Source organism: Drosophila mojavensis, unplaced genomic scaffold (genome assembly GCF_018153725.1).
Source record: "Drosophila mojavensis isolate 15081-1352.22 unplaced genomic scaffold, ASM1815372v1 contig_136, whole genome shotgun sequence".
Lineage (NCBI taxonomy): Eukaryota > Metazoa > Arthropoda > Insecta > Diptera > Drosophilidae > Drosophila > Drosophila mojavensis.
This window is the reverse complement of record NW_025318667.1, coordinates 16497212-16522756: the sequence shown is the minus strand read 5'-3', so window position 1 is coordinate 16522756 and position 25545 is coordinate 16497212. Positions and strand designations below refer to the sequence as shown.

The following is a 25545-nucleotide window of genomic DNA, read 5'->3' as shown; positions in this document are numbered from 1 at the left end:
TCTCATTTCATATCAGTTCTTTCGTGTAGCTCTAGTCTACGCTCATTTTATAAAAAAAAGTATAGTATAGATATAAAAATACCATAAATGATATATGATGATATAGTACTGAGAATTATGAGCTTCAAAAGTGTTTTAATAATTTAGTCTAGTGACTACTAGACCCATATTTAATATCAGCTTAATATCGATTGTGTAATATTAGACTAATATATGTATATACTATATAGCTTGCTTGCTATTTACTAAATATGAATATATGCTTGTTATCTTTGCAGCTAGCTGAGCGAGCGAGCATACTTATTGTTACATCGTGTGGTCAAATCAGACAAAATTGTTCGATTAAAAAAAGTGCAGGCTCACGCTCAAGGACATCTGGAGCAGTTTGAGCAGGAGCCGCAGTCGCAGCCGCAAGCCACGCACTACACACACCACTCGCACCACACGCACCACTTGCACCACTCACAGCAGCAACAGCATCAGCATCCCTACAACAATTTGTATAGCACCCAGCACCAGCACCAGCAGCAGCAGCAGCAGCAGCAGCAGCAGCATCACAGCAGCAACAACAACTACAACAACAACCACAACAACCACAACAGCAACCACAGTAACAACAACAACAACAACAACAGTCTCAAAATGCATTTGACAACAACGAGCAGTAATTCGACGGCATCCAATGCCAATTCCAACAACAACAACACCAACAACAACAACAACAATAACAACAACACAGCCAACAACAACAACACAGCCAGCAGCAACAACAACAACAACAACAGCAACACAAATGGCTCCAACAACAACAACAGCTCGAGCAGCAACAACAACAACACAGAGCAAAACACACCGCCCACACCCGCCCAGCTGCTGAACGAGGCCTACACAAAAATGACCTCGGACATTTTGGCTGAGCGCACGCTGGGCGACTTCCTCACCGAGCATCCCGGCGAGCTGATAAGAACCAGCAGTCCGCTCTTCGTCTGCACCGTCCTGCCGCCGCACTGGCGCTCCAACAAGACGCTGCCGGTGGCCTTCAAGGTGGTCTCCCTGGGCGACATCATGGACGGCACCATGGTCACGGTGCGCGCCGGCAACGACGAGAACTACTGCGCCGAGCTGCGCAACTGCACCGCCGTCATGAAGAACCAGGTGGCCAAGTTCAATGACCTGCGCTTCGTGGGACGCAGCGGCCGAGGTGAGTTGAGGAAAAAGAAAATCAAGTAAGACAAGTCGAGATCGCTCGATTACGAGATTCCCTGAACTCTTCAAGGTACTGAAGACATAGGAGACTTAATATTATAACTGATTTGATAAGCGATTTTCATTATTTAATTTAATCGGAAGGACAGAATGACAGAGCTAAATCGACTCAGCTCGTCGCCCCGATCAAGAATATATATATTTTGCGGGGTCTGCCACGCCCCCATCTGCCTGTTACATACATTTTCACAAAACCATTATACCTTGTTTTCCCATTTTCAATGAGTTCAAGGTATTTTAGAAAAACTAAGTAAATAAATATTCAAACCTATATGATTTCATTCTTTAAGTACAGTGGAATCCGGCTATAACGACACTCCAGGGACCGCCGTTATACCCGTATAAGTTTGCTCATATAATAAGTTTGTCTAGGGACCAGAATATTCGTCGCTATAACCGTACAGACGCTACAAGCGGAGTTGTTATAACCCGATTCTACTGTATATGTATTTCTATTGATCTGTAAACAACTTGAATACTAATATATATACCATGTCAAAAAGTATCTAAGATTAGCTTCCAGTACCCTAGCGTATGAGATAGGTTACAGTCAAGCAAACTGACAAATGCATTGATCTATCGATAAACATAAATAAATATCTAACAGGCTGATCTATTGGGCGAAGACGTAATGCTGCCTGCTGAACTCAAAAAAAAAAAAAAAGAAAAAAGTCTTAAAGCAAATCGATACACGATTTCAATATTTTTACAATTTCTGCTAACAAAACCCTAGGCAGATAGAATAAAACGACATTTGTCAACAACCTTTACAGGGAATAATAATAATAACATAATAGGTGAATACTATTTCAGCTGCAATTAGGTTGCTTTTCAGTATAAAGACAGTATTATTTGAGTCTCTTTATTCTTCTCTATGTATACATCCATGTTACGGCTTGATCTACAATTGTACTACGAGGGAGCATTGGGTCATTTAGAGCCACTCTAAACATACAAAAGACTATCGAGAGAGGACTTACGTCCTAAGCTCCAAAAGCCGTGGGAGAAACATAGAATCAGGATAGTGTTATAGGAAATATGATGTTTATGTTTGAGTGGAATATTCATCTTAATTATTCGATACTTGTTTATGGCTCACAGTTTTTAGTAATCAAAAATGCCTCTCTTACACATACTAGAAATACTTTATATACCTACCTACATTTATATATGCTATATACTAACGTCATTGCGTATGTGTGTGTGTGTGTGCACAGTAATCGGAGGCAGCTGCTTGTAGTGAGAGCGGCTCTGGGCGGGGCTTGGCCTTTCCTTTGTGGCCGAAATGCACTCGAAACAATTTGTTCAATTATCGCCCCCTGCTCGTGGCTGTCGGCTGAGTGGCAAAAGTTTTGAGTGTGCTCTTCTCTTGCTCTCGACGCCATCTCCTTTGTTCAAGGATTATTCAGCCACTTTTTGCACTCTGGCATCCTTTTTTATCTTTAATTTTTTTCCCCCATTTCAGTTTTTCTTTTTTTTTTCGTGTTTTCACGCAGCTATCCTTTTATAGCCTTTTGTATCCGCTTGTAAAGCGCCGCACAAAATTGTCAGCAGTTCATTAGCAGACGAGTTCGGAAGTCTTGACATCAGTTCCGGGCGCCACTACCAATTGCTCATACCAAAGAAACCTTTGCTTAAAGTGTTTAATAAACTGTCAAGAGAAGAAGATTGCGGGTTAATTCCATCAGCGAAATGGACTTTGGTTAAGGGTTCAAAGTTGGGTAACTAATCACGGAAACGTATTACTTTAACAATTTTAAAGGGGTTGAGAGGTTAATATATTGATGATATGATATGACGATATGATACAATTATAAAAATGAATATAAGTAGGTTGATCCATTCAGTCCATTGAATGATCCAGCTGATCTTAAGATATGTAAGAGGTAAACATAGAGGCAGGAGGTTATGTGCCATAAAGGACTTTGGAGATGCATTAACCATAGAGCAAAAGTTGGAGCAGGAATAGGAAAAGAATCAGAAGGGAGATTAGAAGCTCGAGTAGAAATCGAATTGGTTATAAGAAAAAAGTAGGAAGTAGGAGGAGTACGAGTAGAAGCAATAATAGGAGTAGCAGTAGGAAAAGAGTAAAAGTAGTAGTATGAGTAGGAAAATAAATAAGAGTAGAAAAATTAGTATGAAAATAATGAGGAGTAAAAATAATAGGAGGCGGAGGTTATAGATATGACTAAGAATAGTAGTAGGAGTAGGAATATGTGTACGAGCAGGTGCAGCAAATGAAATGGGAGTAGGAAAAAAAGGTAGGAATAAAAATGAAAGTTGAACTAGGAAAAGACTCCTACTGCTAAAGAAGGGCTAGAAGTTGATGTAGAATTAGGAGTAGGAAAATAGTGATAGAATTAGGAGTAGAAAAATTAGTAAGAGTAGGAAAATAAATAGGATATGGAAAGAAATAGGAGTAGAATGGAAGTGGCATTAAAAAAAGAGTATGCGCAAGGAAATAAAAGTAAGAATTGGAGTAGGCAAATAAATAGGAGTATTAAGAGAAATATGAGTTGGAATATCGAAATCGAAGTTGGAATAGAAAAGAAATACGAGTGGGTATACGAGTATAAATCGAAATAGTAGTACGAATAGAAGTACTTTTAGGAATTAGTAGGAGAAATATAAATAGAAATAGAATCACATAATTCACATATAATCCAGATATAGGCATTAGCAAATGGGTATCTGCTAGCTGCAAGTTGTTATAGAAATAGTAGTAAGGATAGTAGGAGTAGAAATTAGTAGCATAAATAATAAGAATCACATTATTCGCATAACGTACAGAAGGAGCAGAAGCATTACCAAATGGGTATCTGTTAGCTGCTTCTATCCGCAACTAGCCCAATACCTGCAGCCTTAGACTCTCAATTTCCAATGAAAATGACGACAATGGTCAGACGAGAGAGTGACAGAAGGGATGAGGGCGAGATTGGAGCTGGGTTAAGAGTGGGTGGCAAAGCTTACGCATCCGCAGCGGTAAAACCGCACAAACCAAAGCTTTAACTGCGGCATTTGTGACAGGAGAGGACAGGACAGGCCAGGCCAGGACTGGACAGGACTGGACAGGAGTTCGACGTCCAGCACCAAAGTCTGTCGCATGTGTCACTGAATTCATGCATTGTCATTCATGGGGCAGCCTCTCTCCCTCTCTCTCTCTCTCTGTCTCTTTCACTCTCTGTCCAGCTTTTCCATTTGCCGTATGCATTCGCATTGAGGCGTTTAATTGTAAATTTCCATTCATTTAGGCTGCCTGTCTGGCATGGCTCACTCGTCCAGCCCGAATCGCGTGTCGTTCGCAGAGAATAACAAAGAAGAAGAAGAAGAAAAAGGCTGAGATAGATAGAAAATTATGTTTGTTATTTTGATTTGCCTTTCTATTGTCATATGAAATTCTCTTTATGGTTTTTTTTTTTCGACTGTTTGCGCGATTCATTTGATTAATTTGGTGTCGATGCAGCTGAGCAGCATTCTTAGGCGCGAGAGCCAGAGCTTGCCCAGAACTTGCCCTGGCCAGCAGCCAACGGCGGCTGGCGGCGGGCCGGGGCAGTCGGTGCGTATGATTGATTTGTGCGTTTGCGTTGCGCCCGGCTCTGCGGCGGCCATTTTGTTTTAGCTTCTGCTGCTGTCGCCTGCTAATTACAATAGCAAAATAGAAAATGCACATTCACCGCCATGAACACAGCCCGGCCATGCCCGCCGTTGGGTATCGTGTGCGTGCGTGCGTCATGCAATTTAATTACCCATGCATCGATTTATTTGGCCCTGCGCGAGGCTACACTTTTAATTAGCAAAGTGCCATGCACATGCACGCAATCACACGCACACACAGAGTGTGAGAGAGACAGGGAGAGAGTGAGAGAGGGAGAGAGAGAGAGCCAGACATTAGTAGGGGCTGTGTCGGTGTCAGTTGGCGATTGTTACGAGAGTTTTTTGCCGCCAAAAGCGAATTTCATGTCGATAACTTTGCCATCGCATCATATCACAAAGCCCCACACCAAAGCAAAGCAGAGCAAAGCAGAGCACGGCACCCCACACACACGCGTCAGCATTATCGATAAAGATAGCGAGTTAAGCTCTGGGTGGGCAACGTTGAGGTTTTTATTTACACAACTCTCTCAGGCCATTTAAGACGGCCGCAAAATGAACTGAACAATCTACTCACGCTCCTTGCCATTCGCGCTCCAGCCATGGCAAACAATCGAAGCCGACAGCCAGAGCCCCCCAAAAAAAACTGCCTAAGAAGACAAACGACAAGGGGAAAAAAAGTGGAGCGCACACGTCTCCACTCCGCCTCCCCACTCCCCCACCCAGTCGAGCAAGCCGCCTGCCATTAGTCAAAGCAATGGAAAGACAAATGCCTGGCCAAAAGTCAAGACCCCCGTGTTAAAAAGAAGCCGGCGTCAAAAAGGCAAGACTTTGTGTCTTCCAAATAAAAAGAAAAACAAAAATAATACCATATCCAAATAACGAGCGAAGGAAAAAAAGGAAACTTCTACGAGCTGACACCTTAACTTGAATAGGGGAGACCAGGATCTCTCTCTCTCTCCCTCTCTCTCTCTCTCTCTCTCTCTCTCTCTGTGTGAGTGTTGGTGTGTGCACAGAGGACACGCCTTCAGTCGGAAAATGTTGCGTGCCCAATTTGCTTTTGGTTTTGGGTCCGTATGGCTGCTGTGTTTTTTCAAGCTGAAAATGCTGTGGGTGAATATCTTGGGGTTTGAGTCTCAGCGTGTGTTTTTCTTTTCGGGCATGAAGAGCGCAACAGGTCGAAATTTTGTTGAAGGCAAAGATCTTCTCAATAGAAAGGTAATGAATTAAGCATAGATGTAGATGTTTGTTAAAAAGGTTGTTTAGGTGGTAGAGTGAGAGGGGGGTAGGTAGAAGGAGGGAACAGTAGGGGAAGGAAAGAGAGAGACGCAGAGAGTAGAGAAAGAGATTGAAAGATGGTGATAGATAGAAAGAGGGAAGAAGAAAGAGAGCAGGATAGAAAAAAATAATTTGAGAGAGATAGAAAGATAGGCAGATAGAAGGAGAAAATAGGAGGGGGAAGGAGAGAGAAAGAGAGATAGCAGAGAAAGAGATTACAAGATGGTGATAGATAGAAAGAGAGAAAAAGAGAAAGCAAGATAGAAAAAGAGAAACGGAGAGAGTTAGATAGAAAGAGACAGTGAAAGGGATAGAAAGAGAGAGAGAGAGAGCAGAATAGAGGAAGATAAACTGAGAGATATATACAAATAATCAGTAAGACAGAAGGAGAAAGAGAAAAAGAGATAGATAGATAGAATGAGAGAGAGAGAGGGAGAGAGTGAATAAGGGGTATATAGAAATAGATAATAGAGATATAGAGAGATTGTGAGTGGACTAATAAGATAAAAATAGAAATATGAATATGTAATAAGAGGGATATAAATTGATAGAAAGTCAGATATTTAAATATAAAGAGAGACAGAAGTAAATAAACATAGAGATAGATTCTAAATTTATAGACTCAGAAATACATGAATGATTCTTATCCATTTTCCATTTCTCCTTTACTTACAACTTTACCGTCAGTCGTCAACTATCACACAGTTAATCATTATTAGTACTTCATTATTATTATCAATAATATCTTCATATTGCAGCAATGAGCGGGGGGCCGCTCTGCAACAGCTCATCACATGGTTTTCTTATACTTGAATCAATGTTGATCCCCACGAAATTATGATATTAGATTTCGTTTGCTTGCGCTTGGGGTAGTTAAATATTCAATTCACGAGTAAAGATTATTTGTTCAGGCCGCCTCAATGCCGACAGAGAGAGAGAGAGAGAGAGACAGAGAGTGTGGGAGAGAGAAGGCATTAAAATCAAAGCTGTTGACAAATAACTGAAATCCTTGCTGCAAATCCTTGGCAATTTGCAGAACAAGCGTCATAAATCAATTGGGTAAAGAAAGACATACAAAGCACACACACGTGTCCTGCCAGGGAGGGAGTTATCGGTGTGTGTGGGCGGGGCTACGCCCTCATGTGTTTGTTTGCCTGCCTATAGTACTTACTATATACATACATATATGATGATTGCTCATACACACCCATGCACACACACTCACAAACACACGCACACCCTGGCACTTTGGCATATAATCGTTTTCGTGGCTTAAAATTTTCAAGGTGCAGATTATTTGCAATTAAATTTGGGCTCATCTCTAGCAACTTTGATATTATTGTTTAAATATTTGCGCCGTTTGTTCTGCTCTGTTGTCGTTGTCAACACACACACACACAGACGTGGGCACATAAACAGAATTGTTTACTTTTTCCAAAAATTTCTCTTTGCTTTGTGCTTACCTGCCTACACTAAGTCCTTAAAAGCTTTCTGAGCCTTCTAATCCAGCCAGTAAGTCGGCCAACACAAAAACGCATTTTGTGGCTTATTTGGTTTCCCTTTCGACTTTTCTTTTTGGCCTCAGCTTTGGTTTTCCTTCATGGTTTTTTTCCCCCATTTTTCTTCACTCTCCCTCTCTGCTCCTCCTGAGACTTGTTGATTTATGAGACTTACAGCATGCGATAAAAAATGTTTTGTGTGCCGATTAGTCATTGCTTAGGGTCAACGGACATGGCCAAAAGCATATCCATTTCCGATTAAAAATTGCTAAATTTGTTAGCTAATAGGTGAAAAGCGAACTTGAGTTGATTTAGAATCATATTTTCATATTTATTTTTAATTTCAATCAATCAATTATATTCGATTGGCTTGACTTATAAGCAAATGCTATGAACATTCTAACTAAATATGTTAGTCTCTGAGTATTGGAAGTCTCATTTTAATAGCAATACAATGTTGGATATTATATTACATATATTATATATACAGGCAGTACGAACTCAGTGCATTTATCGGTGCATATTGCCCACCTATTATTTTTAGCAATGATTTGTCGGAAGAGTTTAAAATTTTCCAGAATATGAATAATAGTTATTTTTATTCTTTAACCTCTTATATTATTTTTGTGTCAAATATTGGTTGAGAATTTATTTATATATATATATATATATATATATATATATATATATATATATATATATTTTTTTTTTTTTTTTTATTGGGAACAAATTTTTTGGGAGTACAATTATGGCCTATAACAAACTGTGCTTGAAGACACATTTTAAAATTTAAAAAAATAAATATATATTTATGTATATGTATATATTGTATATACATTTGTATTGAACAAAGATTTTTATTTATTTATTTATTGATTTTTTTTTTTTTTTTATATGATACAGAATATAATTTTATATTCATTTTATTTTTGAATTTACATTTAAATTTGGATATGAATTAACAATTATATGAAAATATAACACATATATTTTCACATAACAGGATATATTTTATCATCATCCTAGCTAATTTCTATTGTGCATTGAATTGCTTAAATGCTATTTTTTTCATGCCTAAGAAACAGGCAACAGGAAATGACATAAAAAACGAATTAATAAGAAAAATTGCGCAACAATGAGCTAAACTTGATGACAATCAAGACCCAGTGTCAGAGGACAAAGTGCAAAAGCATTTTGCAACAGCAGCAGGACAGCCGAGTCGAGGCCACACTGCGGGGGGACGTAGACAAAATGCCACTTAAGACAACTGCAAACAGACAAAAGACGCTCAGAAGTTCATTTTTTGTATGGCAGAGCGCTGCTGTGCAAACTGCGGGGTGGCAAATTGATGAGCAGGCTGAGGCTGAGGCTGAGGGAGAGCCTGAGGCTGAGGCTGAATGAGATACACGAAATTGAACGACCCCAAGGCGAACGGCGAAAGATAAAGACACAAGTTGAGACGCAGTGGAGTGTGGCTGCAACATGTGTAAGCCTTGGTGTATCTCGTTCTCTGCCTTCCCCCCCCTCTCTCTCTCTCTCTGTGTGGTTTATTGTTGTGCGTGCCGAAATGATTTACGCTTTGTTTGTCAACTTAAAAAGCAAACGCCGGCAACAGGCGAGAAATGCCTCGAAGACATTGCACATACGCCGCGTTGTCATTGACAGACAGCGCAAAAAAGGCACCAAGGCTACGGCTCAAGTGCCGTCTTCACAGTTAGAAAGAGAGCGAGTGAGAGAGTGAGAGGGAAGAGATCGGGAGCTGAGTGAAATGCTTTTAATTGAATCGCAGCTCCGTCGTGGGCCTGGCAACACTTGACAATAGCAAAAAAATAAAGCAAGTGAAAAGAAGAAGAAGAAGAAGTCAGCCAAGTCTGGAGGCAGTTGGCTGGCGGTAGGCGTAACAAGTTAATTAAAAGAAAACTGTGTGGCACAAATGAAATAAATCTTAGCTTTCAAGTGCCACGACCGACGTGTGTGTGTATGGGTGTGTGTGTATGAGTGTGTGGGTCATGTGTTGCAGACAATGAGTTTGAATTGTAATTAATTCTTGCCAAGGCTGAAGCCTGAAGCTGGGGCGCAGTTTGTTACTAACTCGAATCCATGATTTATAAATTTAAATTGAAATTACTTGCGCTAGACTTTGCTATAAAGAGTGTGTGAAAACAGTCAAGTGCCATGGGCAGGTGTACCTGTATGTAATATGAAGTTGATCCATAGGTAATATGGATCATCTATGAGTATTTAAAAGTAATTTAATGTCGATGCATGTTCCCTTCTCATATAATCGATACTTAAAAGAAATCTTAAAAATTTAATGTGTTTTTTCAAAATGTTTTTGATGAATTGTTATAGGCATATCGCCAAGAAAACTTGCAAAGTTAAGATCATATATGCATGGGATCCTTTTTCTCTTCTCTGAATTGATAAGGTGATAGGATTTTACTGAATACGGTTTCCGTTAAATTGGAATTACAATTTAAAAAAAAAATTAAATACGAATACGAATTATTAAATCAGACACTACCAGCTGAATAATACTCATTCTTGTTCTCGTTAGTAGAATCTTCACTCCCAGCTCCCATCTTGCTTATCCGTTTTACCACGCACACAAAAACAAATATTTTAATATTTTATTTATTTATTAGTTTATTTATTAATTATTATTATTAACTTTTTTTTTTTTTTTTTTTTTTTTTTAATGCAGATCTTTTTGATTTGTCACGCTCTCAATGTTATATTACATCTAACCAATCCTTAAAAGTTCCAGAGAGTAACTTATAAATTCTGGTAATTAAAAGTATGTAATCGCAATATGCCACGCCCCAAGGCGTAAATATTATTTGCGGCTCATCAATAGGGGAACAGTAGCTGTAGCTCGATTAACGAGGCTTTCGGCTTATTGGCTTGGAATATTGCGGCTAACCACGCCCCTATGGGCGTAGAGTTATTCGCCATTTCTATTTTATTTTCAATTTTCTATTCGATTCTCTGTATTAAAAATATATAAAAGTGGGCAAGGCTATGGACAGACAGGCGAGCATATAAAGCCAATATACTCGTTTCAGTTCGTGAATGAGCATAAATAGTGAAACATAAGAGTTCACTAGCTCTGCGTCATGGGATATGCGCATTGTCTGCCAGCTGTTAATAATAATGCAGTAAACAAATTACATTCGATTTTTACGATGTGACAATCGACCGATGTTTTGTGTGCGTATGTGTGGTGGTTGTGACAGGGAGGGGGTGGGGCACGAGAGCTGCATAAATGTGGCACGCGTGCCTAGCGCCCATTTACTGAGCTGCGCTGTGTGTCGTAAATTTGTTAACTTCAGTGTTGTTTTACTTTGACCTCGTTCCAGGCAAGAGCTTCACACTAACCATCACCGTGTCAACGAATCCACCCCACATAGCCACCTACAACAAGGCGATCAAAGTGACTGTCGACGGGCCACGCGAACCGCGCTCCAAAACCAGTAAGTATTATTGCCACTCAATAGCCAAACTAGCTCTGTCCACTAGCGTCTGTTCAAGTCTGGCCAAGAACACACTCAAATACACTCAAACAAACACTCACACGCACACACACATACATATATTACAATAACAATAAAACACTAGAGACAAACTACAACAATTTTTCGAAACGAAAGCGAATTTATTAAAGCTCTTTGCATATGCTTAGGCTGCCTTCCTAATTGTTTATTTCATTTTACCTTATACTCTGTATGAGCGCGAATTTGCCAGAGAAATGAGGCATATTAGTTACATATATTTGTTGGATGAATTGCAATTGGCATGAATTGTGGAAAGAAAGATAGTTCTCTGTCTCAGTCTGCCTTATAGACAGCCAGGTCTTTCACTGTTGCGAGAATATTTGAGATAATATATTATATCATATTACAAGGAAATTCCATTCTACGGAATCTCCATTCTAGCCAGATCCATTAAGCTTTCTAGCAACTTCCGCTATATGTAACTCGAAGAATGTTCCAGATCAACCTCAATTTTACTTATAGACAGCTAATTGCAGTTCTTATCTCTTATGTAGAAGAATATGAGAAACCTTAGATCACAAGTTTATTTTAGAGGACATTAGCCATTGGCATAGCATAAAGATAAGCAGCAGTTGGTAGATTACTTATCCACTGCTGAGACCCTTTTAGCAGACACATTTAAAGGAGTATCTTCCAGTCCATGCAGCCTTCTCAGTTGCTCAAGTCTGCAGTCCTGGCAGAGAGTTCGATAAACGCAGGCGACGCCAAGTTTAGCAACTGCCAAATGCATATTTATAAGCATGGAAATATTTTACTTTGCATATGTTAAGACAGACAGGGAGCTCAGACTCGGCTATCGTGCGAACAACAGTTGCAGGAGTTATAGTAGTTGCTGCTGCTGCTGTTGTTGTTGTTGTTGTTGTCATTGTTGGCAGTGTAATCTGTTGAGTCCGAGAGCAACAATTCAATCCATGGCATGATTTATATCTGTAGCAGCCAGACTGCAACACCATGGCCTCTGGTGTCCGAAAAACAAGAGGCATAAACACACACAAGCACACAAACACACATACGCACACACACACACACACACACACACCCAATGACAGCTGGGCTTAGGCTGCTGCAAACGTCAGACAAAAGGTTATTATTTTATAATGAATACAATCTGCCGTAAAGTTGAAAACTGTATAATGGGCGACAGTTTTTAGCTGTAAACAAGAGCATAGCTAAAGGCTGCAGCAGAAAGAGAACGCTAGTCAGAAAGAGACAGCGAGAGAGCGAGAGAGAGAGGGAGACAGAGAGCGAGAGAGAGAGGGAGTGAGAGCTGTGCGTGTCTGCCAGCTGATAACATTCTCAATAATAGTATGACCAGACCTATGTATACATTTTTGTTTCCACCTATAGTGAAACCGAAATAATTAACAATGATTAAATATTTGTGCTTAAAGTTGGCGCTGACCGACTTGGTGTGATACTATTTACGCTAAATGATTTGGAGCAGCATTAATAAATGCACAGTGAAAGTTACGATTTGCCATTTGATTAAAGCTGGGATATATCATGGGATATTATTGGATATCAAAATAATATATATTTAAATAAATAATTAGCTTAGGCTAAGGTTATGCTAGTAGGGTATACCATAGAGCTATAGAGCATAGAGTGTGTCAATGTAAAGGTTCACAGTGATGAGTAGCAAACTTGTCGAGTCTTCTGCTGCTGGATCAGTAAATCCTTTTCTATCTTCTCAACTGCAGAGTGCGAGAGAGAGAGAGAGACCGAGTGATAGCAGAGCTTTGGCTCTTCAAAATGCAAACTCTGAAGTTACTTCATAGCAATTGACCATAGCTTAGCTTAGCACATAACAGTTGGTCATCTGATGCTTTACGCTCTGTTCGGGAAATGAATATAGGATTATACTCACTCACTCACTCAGTCACTCTCTCTTTCTGTCTATGAGCAACAGACTTTGGTTCGTTTCGTTTTCATATTCGTATTCTGTTGAGCACCTTGAGCTGAGCTATTCGTGTGATGCTCTTACCACGAACATCATTCAGGTATAGAGATAGAGGGAGAGACAGAGAGAGAGAGAGAGAGAGAGAGAGAGAGAGAGAGAGAGATGTACATATATATAGAGAGAGAGACGATTGACATTCACTCAATGAGATCCATGCTCTTCACATTCACATGCACACGCTCAATTCACTTAAGCTATCCATGTGTTGAGCGATCACAGCACACGCATACATACCCATACATATACACACGAGCTTTTGCTTCGCTTAAGTCAGCCAAAGCTGAGCGGCATATAACGATTATAAGCCGATCGCGAATGAATTCGTTAAAGAACCGATGCAAGCAAAGCAATCGATTGCTCTCTGTGTTCCTCTCTGTGTTTCCTTTTTAATAGTGTGAGTGAAAGTCTCTTATTGGAAGGCATCGAGTAACACTCCACTGTTATTTGCGAGCCATGCTTTTTAGAAATAAATTAACCCACTTAATTCGTGCTCAAATGTCTTAACAGTTGCAAAATTTAAAGGCTTCGTCAGGTATTTAGGATCGACGATCAAGTCCCAAGATATTAAGATTGAGGCTAACATTCCAGAAATGCATTTATTATTACTCTCTAGTAATGGTCTTTACGGATATATGAGAGGTGGGGCGAGGTCTAATAACTAGGATAGACTAAATCCGATGAGTAAATATAGACTGTACAGTGTAGACTAGCTATAGATATATGCACATGCCTCTTGTTTTTTACACCGTTCAACACTCGTTCAACACAAACTCGAATACAAAATACATGCAAAAGTAAACATTTAGTTAAGGACAGATAATTAAAACTGAAAAAAACTTAGTGTTATCCCTTTTAGGGCAACAACAACAATTCCACTTTGCATTTGGCCAGCGACCGTTCCACTTCTCCACGGATCCACTGTCCGGCTTCCGCATGCCGCCCATTGGCAACTGTCAGAGTGAGTAGCAATTCATCTTGATCACAAACAAACAAACATACATATATTTACCTATCATATATGCTATATATATTTATAAATTTGATGGATTTTTGCAAGAGTTGATGCTGAGTGCATTTGCATTTCAATTATTGCTTTTCGGCTTCATTTTTCGTTTCGCACTTGAGTAGCTGTAAACGCATGCAACAAACGTACGCCCGGCGAGGGACGAGGTGGGTGGTGCGGTGGTGCATGCGGGCTATGTGGTGTGCCCCAATGCGACCACATAAAATCACACGAAACGATTAGGGGACAGGCTTTAAAAAAGAGAGCGCAAACAATAACAAAAATACAATGTCAGTTTTTAAGCCTGCGGCCAACCAAAAGCGATGGACAGAAAGAGACAACAACATAAATGCGAGTAAAAAAAAAAAAAAAAAAAAAAAGCGAAACAATAATTAAATATATGCAATTTAATGCAATGCAGTGCGAAAGCAAACTATGCACGTGCGATTAAACAATAAATAATAAAATAAATCTTGACATCAATTTTTACAGTCGCTTTAAGCGACTGCATTAATTAGGCGCTCAATTATAAATATTTATATATTTTTTAAATTGAGCTTTGCGGGTGCCAAAAAGTAGGCAACACAATGCACAAGTGCAAGAGCAACGACTGCAAAATACTCTACAATTTACAAAACCTAGTGAAGAGAAATAGGTGAAATTTACAAATTAATTTTAAAAAGTATTTGATAAAGGAAAAAAAAAAAAAAATAAATAATGATGAAAAAAAATTATATTTAAATTTCATTATTTCTGTATATTTGATATAAACTATAATAAAAAAAATAAACATTTAAATTAATATATATTTTTATATTTTTTTTTTTTATTTAAAATACATACGGGAATAATAATAAAAAATAAAATAAATAATTTTTTTTTTTAATTAAAAAATAATAAATACATTTATTTTTATACTGAAAATAATAATAAAAAAAACAAATAATTTTTTTTTTAAATTAATTATATACATATTATTATTATTATTTCTCCCTTTAATATAGGGTATTAGTAAATCGTTTTTGTAGCTGTTGTTGTTGTTGCTGCTGCTGTTGTTATTGATATGCCTGGCTATTAAACTGTTGGCCACTTTATTTAACCAAAGCTTAATAAACAAATAAACGTTGGTCAAACTCAACAACAACAATAGCAGCAGCAACAACAACAACAACAACATCGACAATGACACTCGACAAACGTCATAAAAAACGCAGGCGTCAAACAATTTGCATTGCTTTTTTATCTGCTTTGATATGTGTGTGTGTTAGTGTGTGTGTGTGTGTGTAGGTTTGCGTGTGTTTGTCGCCATTTTGTATTGGCATAAAGAACAGCCAGAAGAATTTTTTATTTCAATTTAGCATCACAGTTTCCACGATTGACTGCGTGACGACTTGAATTGAGCTGATTTAGATGAATAATATATATACAGTGGTTCACAGCTTATATATGTATGTATGTATGTATATAGTTTATAAAGCTATTCGATATAATTCAAATTGTGACTCATGAGACTTGTTTCAAGCAGCTCATCTAAATATTTATGTATTCTATATAGAAGATTTACATATTACATAATATGCTTACATTAATAGCATTTCTTTTTCAATAAGATAGTAGAGCGATGGCAATGTTTTTCTTATTCTAAGTATTGGACATAAAGACCTATACTTTATCACAAAAACCTCTTGCAAAAACATAGCCCTGGCTCTACTAACTTACGATATAATATCGTAATCGCATAGTTTTAGAACCTATTTTAACTTTCAAATGAAATTCTGCATTGAACCTGAAATGCTCATATCCTTAGATCCTTAGATCACAAGCACCGAGCACAGCAATCAGATTGAATTTGCAGCTTGATCTATCGATTTGCTGTCTAAGCTCAAACAGTTTAAGCTTGTTAAATTTATTGGTCGCCCAACTGGCTGCATTGGTGAGAATTATAAATCAATAATTAAAATTGTGGGTTAGTTTTTGGTTTTTTTTTTTTTTTTTTTTTTGGTTAGTTGTCTGTGTTGTAGGTGAATTTAATTTAATAATACATTTAAGAATTCATATTAAATTTGATGTTTCCATTTAAATGGCGCATTAATTGATTTAAACACTGACAAAAAAACAAGGCAAATAAATAAATAAAAGAGATGCAAAGCCAGCGATTAATGGTTAGTCAAATGTGACAGCGACTTTAATTGACTTAAATTTCCTTTTGCTTTTCATTTGAGGTGAGATGAGAGTGAAATGTCAACAGAGGTGAGACTTTAAGGCAAATGCAATTCAATCAGCGCACAAAATATATTCAACTGTTAATTGCCCCGCCCACTGTCTCGAACAGGCCAGCCCAGCCCAGCCCCGCCTTCGATTGTCTAGCGCACAAATCAAAATGCAAATTACGCGATTTACAGCCTGACATTTGGCCGGGCGACATTGCAATCTATGTCTATCTCACTCGCTCTCTTTCTCTATATATACATCAATTTAATATACATTTATATACACGTGTGTGTATATATAGCCACGCTGCCCGCGTGTGCGTGTGTAAATAATGATTACTGAAAGCGTCTGTTGTTGCTGATTACCCATAATTTAATTGTAAATATGCAAAAAGCAAAATAACCTGAATTATTTATTAACAAATTTTATTGACAGTCGCTGCTTGACTTAATTACTGGTATATATTTTATTAATTTCGCAATAAGAAAATGCACTGAAATAAAATAAAAGCTATATATGTACATAAAAAAAATATTAAGCAATATTCATGCATTGCCGATGCCAGAGGGCAATGCGTCTATTGCCGCAGAGATTTATACATATATATGTATGTATTTATATATATATGTATATATCATAAATGACAAATATAATTGACAGCATGAGCGATTGAGCGAGCTATGCTGAGTAAAGCCGAAGAAACGCTTGGCCTGTGAGACTATACAGGGCTGTCCATATTCGACGGATCCATCTGACAGCCCTACCAGGCGGCCCATATTCGACGGACCCATGTATTATTTTTTTAAATTATTATTTTGGCTTAAGTAGCTTTGTGGATATAGATTTATGAAAATGATATATGTATATCAAATGGCCTTTACGGCGTATAGTGCACGTCTCTGTTAAGAGATATATGGCTGTCAGATGGGTCCATTGCATATAGACAATCCCGTATATAGGGCTCGACTAGACACTCGTAGTGTAACCTATTCAAATGATCAAGGATTCGCTTTTAAAATTGCTTTAGAATTAGTTCAAATTATTAAGTATCATAAAAGTAATTAAAAATTCTGAATCAATATATTTTATATTTTTATTTTTATCTTGAGCAACGACTCGACTGAGACTTGACATATATAAAATAAAATTTAATAAAATATGCTTTGACGCATACAGAAAAGTTTTGTATGTAAAATTAAAATTTTTTTCTTATTATTAATTTTTAAATAATTTTCTTTTATTATTATAATTATTATTATTATTTTTTTTTTTTATTCTGTCGCAAACTTATGTTGATTCAGAGTGAAATTTCCTTGGGCGCAACGCGTGTGCAATTTTCCTCAATTGGATTTGGTTTTGTTTGTTTGCCTGTGTCTGTGTGTGTGTGTGTGTGTGATATAAATCGTGCTGGCTTGTTAATAATTCAGTTACAAAATATGCGCAGAGAAAGTCAATCTGTGGGACAACAAACATCAGACAGCAGACCGAAATGCCAGCAACAAAAAAAAAAAAAAAGAAAAAAAAAAAAGAGTATAAATAAAATGAAAACAACAACAACCACAGAGAGTAGCAGCAACAGCAGCGAGCTGTACACAAAAAGCAACGTAATTAATGGAGGTAGAAGCATTTAAGCCAATAGCATTAATAAAGCCACCACAAAATCAATATCCGGATACGAAAATGCGCCCGTCGCCTATAAAAACTAATTAATAATTTCCGAATGGGCTATTAATTAAGCCTAATTATCTGTGCATGAGTCTGGACCCGCAACGTGGTCTGTACTTTATCCGAAACCAAATTTCCGACCCCAGCCATGCTCCCTCCACACACACACCCCCCCCCTTCCCCCCTCCTCTTTTCTCCTCACCGGGCTCGACAAAGTCGCCGCCTAACATTGGCATTTTTGGGGGCCGTACACGCCCCCGCGTCCCCACTCTCATCATCCTTTCCATGTTTGTGGCGTTTACATTGAAACGTTATCGCGCTGGCATGTGTCCGTCGCATCAGATACGTTTGTAATTTTTATGCACAGCTCCGGCCAAAGTCCCGCATAATGGCCATGATGGAGCTGCAATTAGCGGCCCACATGCGCCATAAATTTGAGCGCCATGCAGGGTAGCTGATAGGTGATAGGAAATAGGGAGATACGCATGTCCATATGTAGGTGTACACTGTATGCGCTTATCGCTGATGATTGTGCGCCATGTTCGGTAACTTGTCCAGCCGGACGTGCTGTGTTGCATTGCGTTTCGGTTCGCTTTGGTTGCTTGCGCTTCTTCTTTTGAGTTGAGTCCACATGCTGCTCGTATACTTCATCTGCTGCGTATTCTAGTTTTGATCACGCTCTTCTCTTTGTTTGTTTTTTTCCTCATCTCGCTCTCACACATACTACAATCTAACATATATGAAAACCAAAAACAAAAACATAAACGATATCAACAAGAAAGATATGTCCCAATTTGGTTTAGGTGCCAGCAACACGCATTGGGGCTATGGATCGGCGGCGTCTGCCTACTCGCCGTACTTGGCCAGCAGTGGACTCTCCTCCTGCACCACGCCCACATCAGCACAGTTCAACAATCCGGCACTGGGCTTCACCTGCTCGTCCAACGATCAGACCAACAACCAGGACTTTAGTGGCGCCACCAATCGCGACTGTGTGCCAAGTAAGTTGAGATTACCAATTGATTTATTGATATTGGAAGGTTATTGATCATGAGAGAGTTTTCTTTTTTAAATGGAAGGGGTATTCCAAGAAGCTTGCCAGATTATTAAGTATAGAAAAGCCCTATAAGCAGAATCGAAAAAAAAAAAAACCATCAATGTTTATTAATCATGCATGATGGATCATGGAAGGAATTTATCAGCTTGTCAAGTATTGAAATTAACTTGTAGTTCTTTTGTTTTTCTAGAAAAGTAAAAAGAGCAATGTCTTATACCTCGTACTTTCTTATAAGTGCAAAAGCTTAAAGTAAAGCACGAAGTAGTTAAACTAATCCTGATTCGAATATACTTGGAACTTTTTCTATAAGAACAATCTCCTATTCTTCGTCCTCGCATTTATATTGCAAAACAATTAAGGTTAATGCAGTCGATGTTAATTGATCATGATAAGCCAAAACGTGTCCGTCTCTGTCAAAAAAAAAAAAAAAAAAAAAAAAAAATACAGCGCCATCATGAATATTCCATTCAAGTTTGTCTGTTCCAAGCACTTAATATATTTGGTTCTTGATAGAGTGTACCAAAGAATTTCTTATAAATACAGGCTCAATTTAGGCTGTGAAGTATTCAATAATATGATTCAATAATATAATTATTCATATGGAATAAAAAAGTATTAGGAGCATATATATACATATCTCACTATATATACATATATACTGGATGTCTCTAGGAACCCATGTTTACTGCTAGAGTTGTTCAATCGTGGAATGAGTTAGATATATATAACTGTGTTTCAATAACTTCAAAGAGCTTCAAACGATTCTCTAGAATATCATACGAGAAATCTCTTATAAACTTCCATCAATTGATAGTCGTAATTTAACTTAAGATTTCATGGAAAAGAAACAAAAATAGATCTCAAAACTCAGAGTAGGGCCTCATTTATGTCATCATCTCTCTCTCTCTCTCTCTCTCTCTCTTACCTGTTGGGTGGTTAACACCGCCTCCTCCAGCCACTTGGCTTAGTTTCCATATTCATATACGAGTCAGGCTTTGCACTAATACCTTCTCCTACTTGTATCCACCTCGTTTCTTTGACGCAGTGCTGCCCGACTCGACGGCCAGTGACTTGGACCAGCATCTCAGCAGCCTGGTCGGCTCGACCAGCGGCCAGATGTCGCACCACAGCCTGCTGGGCGCCAGCGGACAGACGTCCATAACATCGACGGTGAACGGGGCGAGCGCCGGCAGCGGCGCCACCGCTGGCAGCGCAACGGGCGCCGGCGGCGGCGGCGGTGGGGCCAATTCGATTCTGGTGCCGCGATACCACACCAATGCCAGCAACGAGTACAATGTGCATTCCAGCCAGAATGGGCCGCGCAGCCTGAGCGACAGCTCGCAGGCCGAGTCGCCGGTGCAGGAGGACCTGCTGTCCACCAATACACCCAACCTGGGCAGCGGCACTGGCGCCGGTGCGAGCAACGGTGGTGCCGCCAACGGTGCGGCGAGTGCAGCTGGCGCGGGCAGCGGTGGAGCAGCCGGAGCATCAGCCGGCGCCGTCAATCCCGCCATGCTGGGCGCCAATCAGAACTTTCCGGGCATTGTGAACCAGGCCCAGCATGCCTCCGCCTCGGCCTATGGCGGCGGCGTCGGCGTCGGCGTCGGTGTGGGCGTGGGCGGCGGGCACGGCAGCGGCGCTGGGGCCACGGCCGCCGGCTGCAACGGCTCGCTGTATCCGGTGCTGCCGGCCAGCCTGCTCTACTCGCAGCTGTACACTGCCGCCAATCAGTCGGCGCACGGCTTCCACTCGCACACGCTGCCGGCGCACGCGTCGCCCAACTCGTCCGTGCACGGCGAGCTGCAGAGCGTCATGGATCACATCAGCAACGTGGGCGTACGGCAGCAGCACAACATCATGGCCGGCGGGGGCGTGGCGCACCCGGGCGACCTCACGCTGATCGGCAACTGCGGCGCATCGGTGCGCAACATCGAGGACGGGAACACCAACCGCCAGGTGGCCGCGCTCGCTGCCCATCGCGGCCACCACAACCCAACTGACAACGGGGGCAGCGTCTGGAGGCCATATTGAGGTCAGGTTCTGTGGTGCGGCTCCGCAGTTCTTTAGTGCCACGAGCACGACGAGGGGCGAGCGGCGGAGAAGCAGCACGAGCCACTGCAAGGCAACGATAATGGGAGCGGGCATCGGGATTTGGGCGGGGCAATGGACGGCAGCGGGTGCGGGGGCGGGGGAGGGGGCGTGGGTTACTGAGTGTACATTTCTGTATATACATTTTATAGGCCATACGAAAGAAATTCGTGTTTTTTTTTTTTTTTTTTTTTTTTTTTTTTTGTATGCAAATGATAAGCAAAAAGATTTTAGTAGAATTTGTTGGAGTTCGCCAAACTCAAAGCTAAAAAAAAAAAATAATAAAAAATAAATAAAACAAAAGAATAATATATAAATGAAAAGAATTAACTATAAATGGAAAACTACTTTACGTGTGTATAGCCGTAGCAGCATAGCAAAAATTACTCAACTAGCAAATGGATGGTGCGAAGAGCCAAGGTGGGGCGTTTTCAGAAACGCTTTCGCCTCTAAATCGCAAATCGACGAGGCACTGAGCGAGCTGAGAACGTTTGCAGTAGAATTTTAGATATTTTTAAGAAGTTGCGGATAGATGTGAAAGCAAGCCCCAAAGAAGAAGAAGAAGAAGACGAAGAACGAGAGAGTAACCCGCAACACTACGAATTCTAGATTCGAAAAGCATCGCATATGATGACATATATATATATATAGATATATAATTTTTTTTGTAGTTGTTCTCGATGTTTATGATATAGGATCCTCATCTCATTTAGATGTTTTACTCTTCGTTATCATTTCGTTCTCTTGTTTTTACAATTGTAAATTACTGTATAGCAGCGATTTGGAGTGGTCGAAGAAGAAGAAGCAGAAGAAGAAGAAGAGGAGGGAGGAGAAATGGTAGTCGAGAGTTAATGCGAAGAGCCGTTGTATATGAGTTCCTAAGCCGTAATCCATGTTCGTGAATTTGTTTACTGTTTTCATGTGCTTCGATATGCGTGTGGTATGTACTTTAAATGTGTATAAATCTGTGCAATGTAAGCTAAATACTACTTAATCTACGTATACGTAATAAACCTATATATATATATATATATATATATATATACACATAAATGGATAACTATGCAAAACACCTATAAATAACTGTAACAACATACAAAACAACTTTTTTTTGTCTAGTCCATAAAGCTTTACCACTTAAGTGAATGACAGCATTATTGGCTACGAGTTTCAGCATCACTGAATCGAGTCGATGGTTTTAGCAGGAGCAGTTACAGCTCATAGTCGAACTGTGACTTGTCAACAGTCTCAACCCGATCTAATAGCATTCTATAGAACTCCCACACACACACACACATACAGTATCGCTAACTCCAAGATCTTACAATGTTGTCAAATGAAAGAAAATAAAAATAAAAATAAATATAATTATAAAATAAATAAAAATCGTCGTCGCATAAGCGCCACTACGACGTGGCATTAGTCTTAGAGATCTACTCATTTGCAAATGTCCAGTAGCACATATATTTTTTTTTTTAATTAAAGTTGATATTTAAAAATTATAATATTTAATTAATAAAAAATAAAAATAAAAATAAAAAACAAATAAAAGCTGATCGTAAAGTATAATTGATGTATACCAAAAAATGAAAGAAAAAAACCAAAAAAATAATAATACAATAAAAAAAAAAAAAAAAAAAAAAAAAAAAAAAAACTTTGTGTATAAATAGAAAAAGCCAAGTGAAATCCGCTTGACGAATTTGAATTTTGCATAAACATAGCTATAACTATATATATGTAGTTATACATATAGATATATATGGAACAATTTTGTGCAGTAATTAAATTCCGTGTAATAAATTGTAATGCAAAATTTGATTTCAGGCAAAAGATTTCAACGAAATACCAAAAACGAAAACAAAGTAAATATAAACAACAGAAAACAATGATCAGAACTATTTAATTAAAGAAATACAATTAATAAAATCATTATGGAAATTAAAAACAATGGCAAACTGTGAAATTTTTGGGGGAAAAGGCTACATCTAGCGGGAAATAAAGCTGAATATAGCGGGAAGTAACGCTAGAACTATATTTAGTTGTCAATCGGCACTTTTCCACCAGCGGGAAATAAAGCTAAATTTAGCGGGAAATGCCGCTAAAACTCTATAGTTGCTATACCTTTTGCACAACCTTTAAATTGGCTTTAAATTCATAGACATGCAAAAGTAAAGATTTCCTGCGGGAAATGAAGCTAAAACTAGCGGGAGAAAAATAGTGATAAATCTAGCAGAAAATACTGCTAAAACTATATTTAGTTGTCATAATCTAGTGGGGGAAAAGGCCAAGTCTAGCGGGAAATAAAGCTATATTTAGCGAAATACCGCTAAGACTATATTTTGTTGTCATTGGGCACTTTTCAACACATGTTTTTGGCTTTAAATTCCTGAGTTGGCTCTCATCTTTAAAGCTTTCAGCTCAGCTGAGCGGCGACCCATTCGGTTCAGTTCAGGGTCAGAAGCCGGGCAATACAAATTGCTTGCCACTTTTTACGACACAATCGGGACAGTTGGCAAAGGTGGCAGTGTATTGGAGACGAGGTGAGTGGCATCTAGCTGCGGTTTAGATTGGCGGGCTACGTAATTTTCCGCTCAATTTATTTCACATTGTGGCAACCAATTAAGCTGCAAACCAGCAGCCAGCCAGGCCAGAAGCAGCGGACCACCAGACCAGCAGACCAGCAGACCGGCGGAGCAGCGGAGCAGCAGACCAGACAACGGCTTATGGCTAACAAAGCGAAATCGTTTGTGCTCAACTCACTCTCCCCTTTGCCATGTGCAAGAAGTCAAAGATGCCGTGAGTGCGGCTGAGTGGAATCGGAGTCGAAATGTTCGAATACTTTCCAGCTGTAACCGCAATAGTAGTAGCTTATTTAGCTCTCGCAGCCGACTGAGCGTTTGGGCTGCGTATTTCGTCTGGCCACGCCCAGATTTGGTTGGTGTCTGGGGCGAAGCTTTAATCATTTTGTTTGTGTCTACTTAGAAGAATTCGAAAGATGGCTTGCATAGCAAATTAGCAGTCTGCTGGCGCCCTGAAGTATGCAGCACCATTTTCGACTACCCCAAATGCCGTTACCAAGTGTATGAGTGTGTGTGTGTGAATGTGTGGCGGCACTGAATAATTAAAAATGTTACCCATTACTTGCGTCGCTTGATAAAATTTCAAACAAACATAGTAAGACACACATACACACACACACACACACACACACTCATATGTCTTTGGCAGCTACTCAAGAGTAGCTTAGCTGCATGGAGACTGCGAAAGCACTTGAGATGCTGTCTGCGAATCCCATTCAAAATACGAGCGTTACTTCTCATTACTTCTCTCACTTTCACTCACTCGCTCTCGCTCTCTCTCTGTCTCTCTCTCTCTCTCTCTCTCTCTCTCTCTCTCTCTCTCTCTCTCTCTCTCTCTCTCTCTCTCTCCCTCTCCCCACTCTGCGTGCCTCGCATATTAACACTTTTCATACGAGCAACAAAAAGTCCCTTGGCAACCGCATTGACTGATTGACAAACTGGCTGAGTGAAAGCAGAAAGAAGTTCAGCGAAACAAAGGATACTTCGACTCACGTACGAGACTTATCAATGTACATACTTATATAGCTGCATTTTGGAATATAGACCAAAGCAGGTTCCTATAGTGCATTAGAAATGCCCAAAGTGAGATATTGGCCACGTTTGTTGAATGATTGCCACAGTTGCTAGAGCCACAGTGCCTATCCGTACCTAACTACGCGGTATTTCGCAGCACATACGCCAAGCTCAAGCTACTCATTTGCCGTTGCTTCAATTAAGGCGATAAAGCTGAGCCAGCGCCTCAGCTCCTGCTCTGGCAGCCGGAACAAAAAGAAGGATTAAATTAAATTAAAAAATATAAAATGAGGAGCATGTTCGAGCGGGTATGCAAATTAGCGAACAGCTTAAGAAATTACTCAAAAAATATATAAAATTTATATAAGCATACATATGTATATGTATTAGTATATGTATATGTCTATGTCTATGGGTGGCTGTCAACCCTCAGGTGCTTGGCTTTTATGCGTAACGACAATCATCTCTCTGAGTCGCTTCATTTGCCAAAACTTTATGTCTCAATTATGCAAGTGATGAGCATGAGTATGTGTGTTCATGTGTGTGTGTGTGTGCATATACAAATTTTATGATGATACCAATTAAAGCCACTCACATGACAGCAACCGTGCAACTGCTGTGTGTCTTGGCGCACGCTTAATTAGCAACACCTACAACAAATTCCAGCCCGTACCCAGCCCGTACCCAGCCCAGCCCAGCCCAGTCCAGCTCAGCCCCTTTGGCGTCGCCTTGAGAAGCGGCATAACAAACTTTTTAATTATGTGATAATATATTTAACTT

The 25545-nt window shown here is 39.6% G+C and overlaps 1 protein-coding gene across 4 annotated transcripts; it reads left to right on the top strand.

The window, feature by feature from the left end:
- Positions 1 to 580: 580 nt before the first annotated feature.
- Positions 581 to 22535, top strand: LOC6584004 (runt-related transcription factor 3). Of its 4 annotated transcripts, none has more exons than XM_002009628.4 (5): positions 581 to 1201; positions 10994 to 11107; positions 14005 to 14106; positions 18831 to 19028; positions 20130 to 22535. In XM_002009628.4, the coding sequence occupies exons 1-5, from the start codon at positions 643 to 645 to the stop codon at positions 21113 to 21115; spliced, it is 1959 nt and encodes a 652-aa protein (XP_002009664.4). In that variant the 5' UTR covers positions 581 to 642; the 3' UTR covers positions 21116 to 22535. The 4 variants fall into 4 exon arrangements, with proteins under 4 accessions (XP_002009664.4, XP_043864761.1, XP_043864764.1 ...); XM_044008826.1 differs by having other exon boundaries at positions 18810 to 19028; XM_044008829.1 differs by having other exon boundaries at positions 13990 to 14106.
- Positions 22536 to 25545: the final 3010 nt, after the last annotated feature.

What these genes read in the sequence shown, in the direction of transcription:
- LOC6584004 (XM_044008824.1), top strand. Translation starts at nt 643, where the DNA reads ATGCATTTGACAACAACGAGCAGTAATTCGACGGCATCCAATGCCAAT. An exon ending in GCCCATTGGCAACTGTCAGA is followed by an intron (nt 14,107 to 18,809) that starts GTGAGTAGCAAT and finishes TCAACAAGAAAG; the next exon opens with ATATGTCCCAATTTGGTTTA. An exon ending in CAATCGCGACTGTGTGCCAA is followed by an intron (nt 19,029 to 20,129) that starts GTAAGTTGAGAT and finishes TCTTTGACGCAG; the next exon opens with TGCTGCCCGACTCGACGGCC.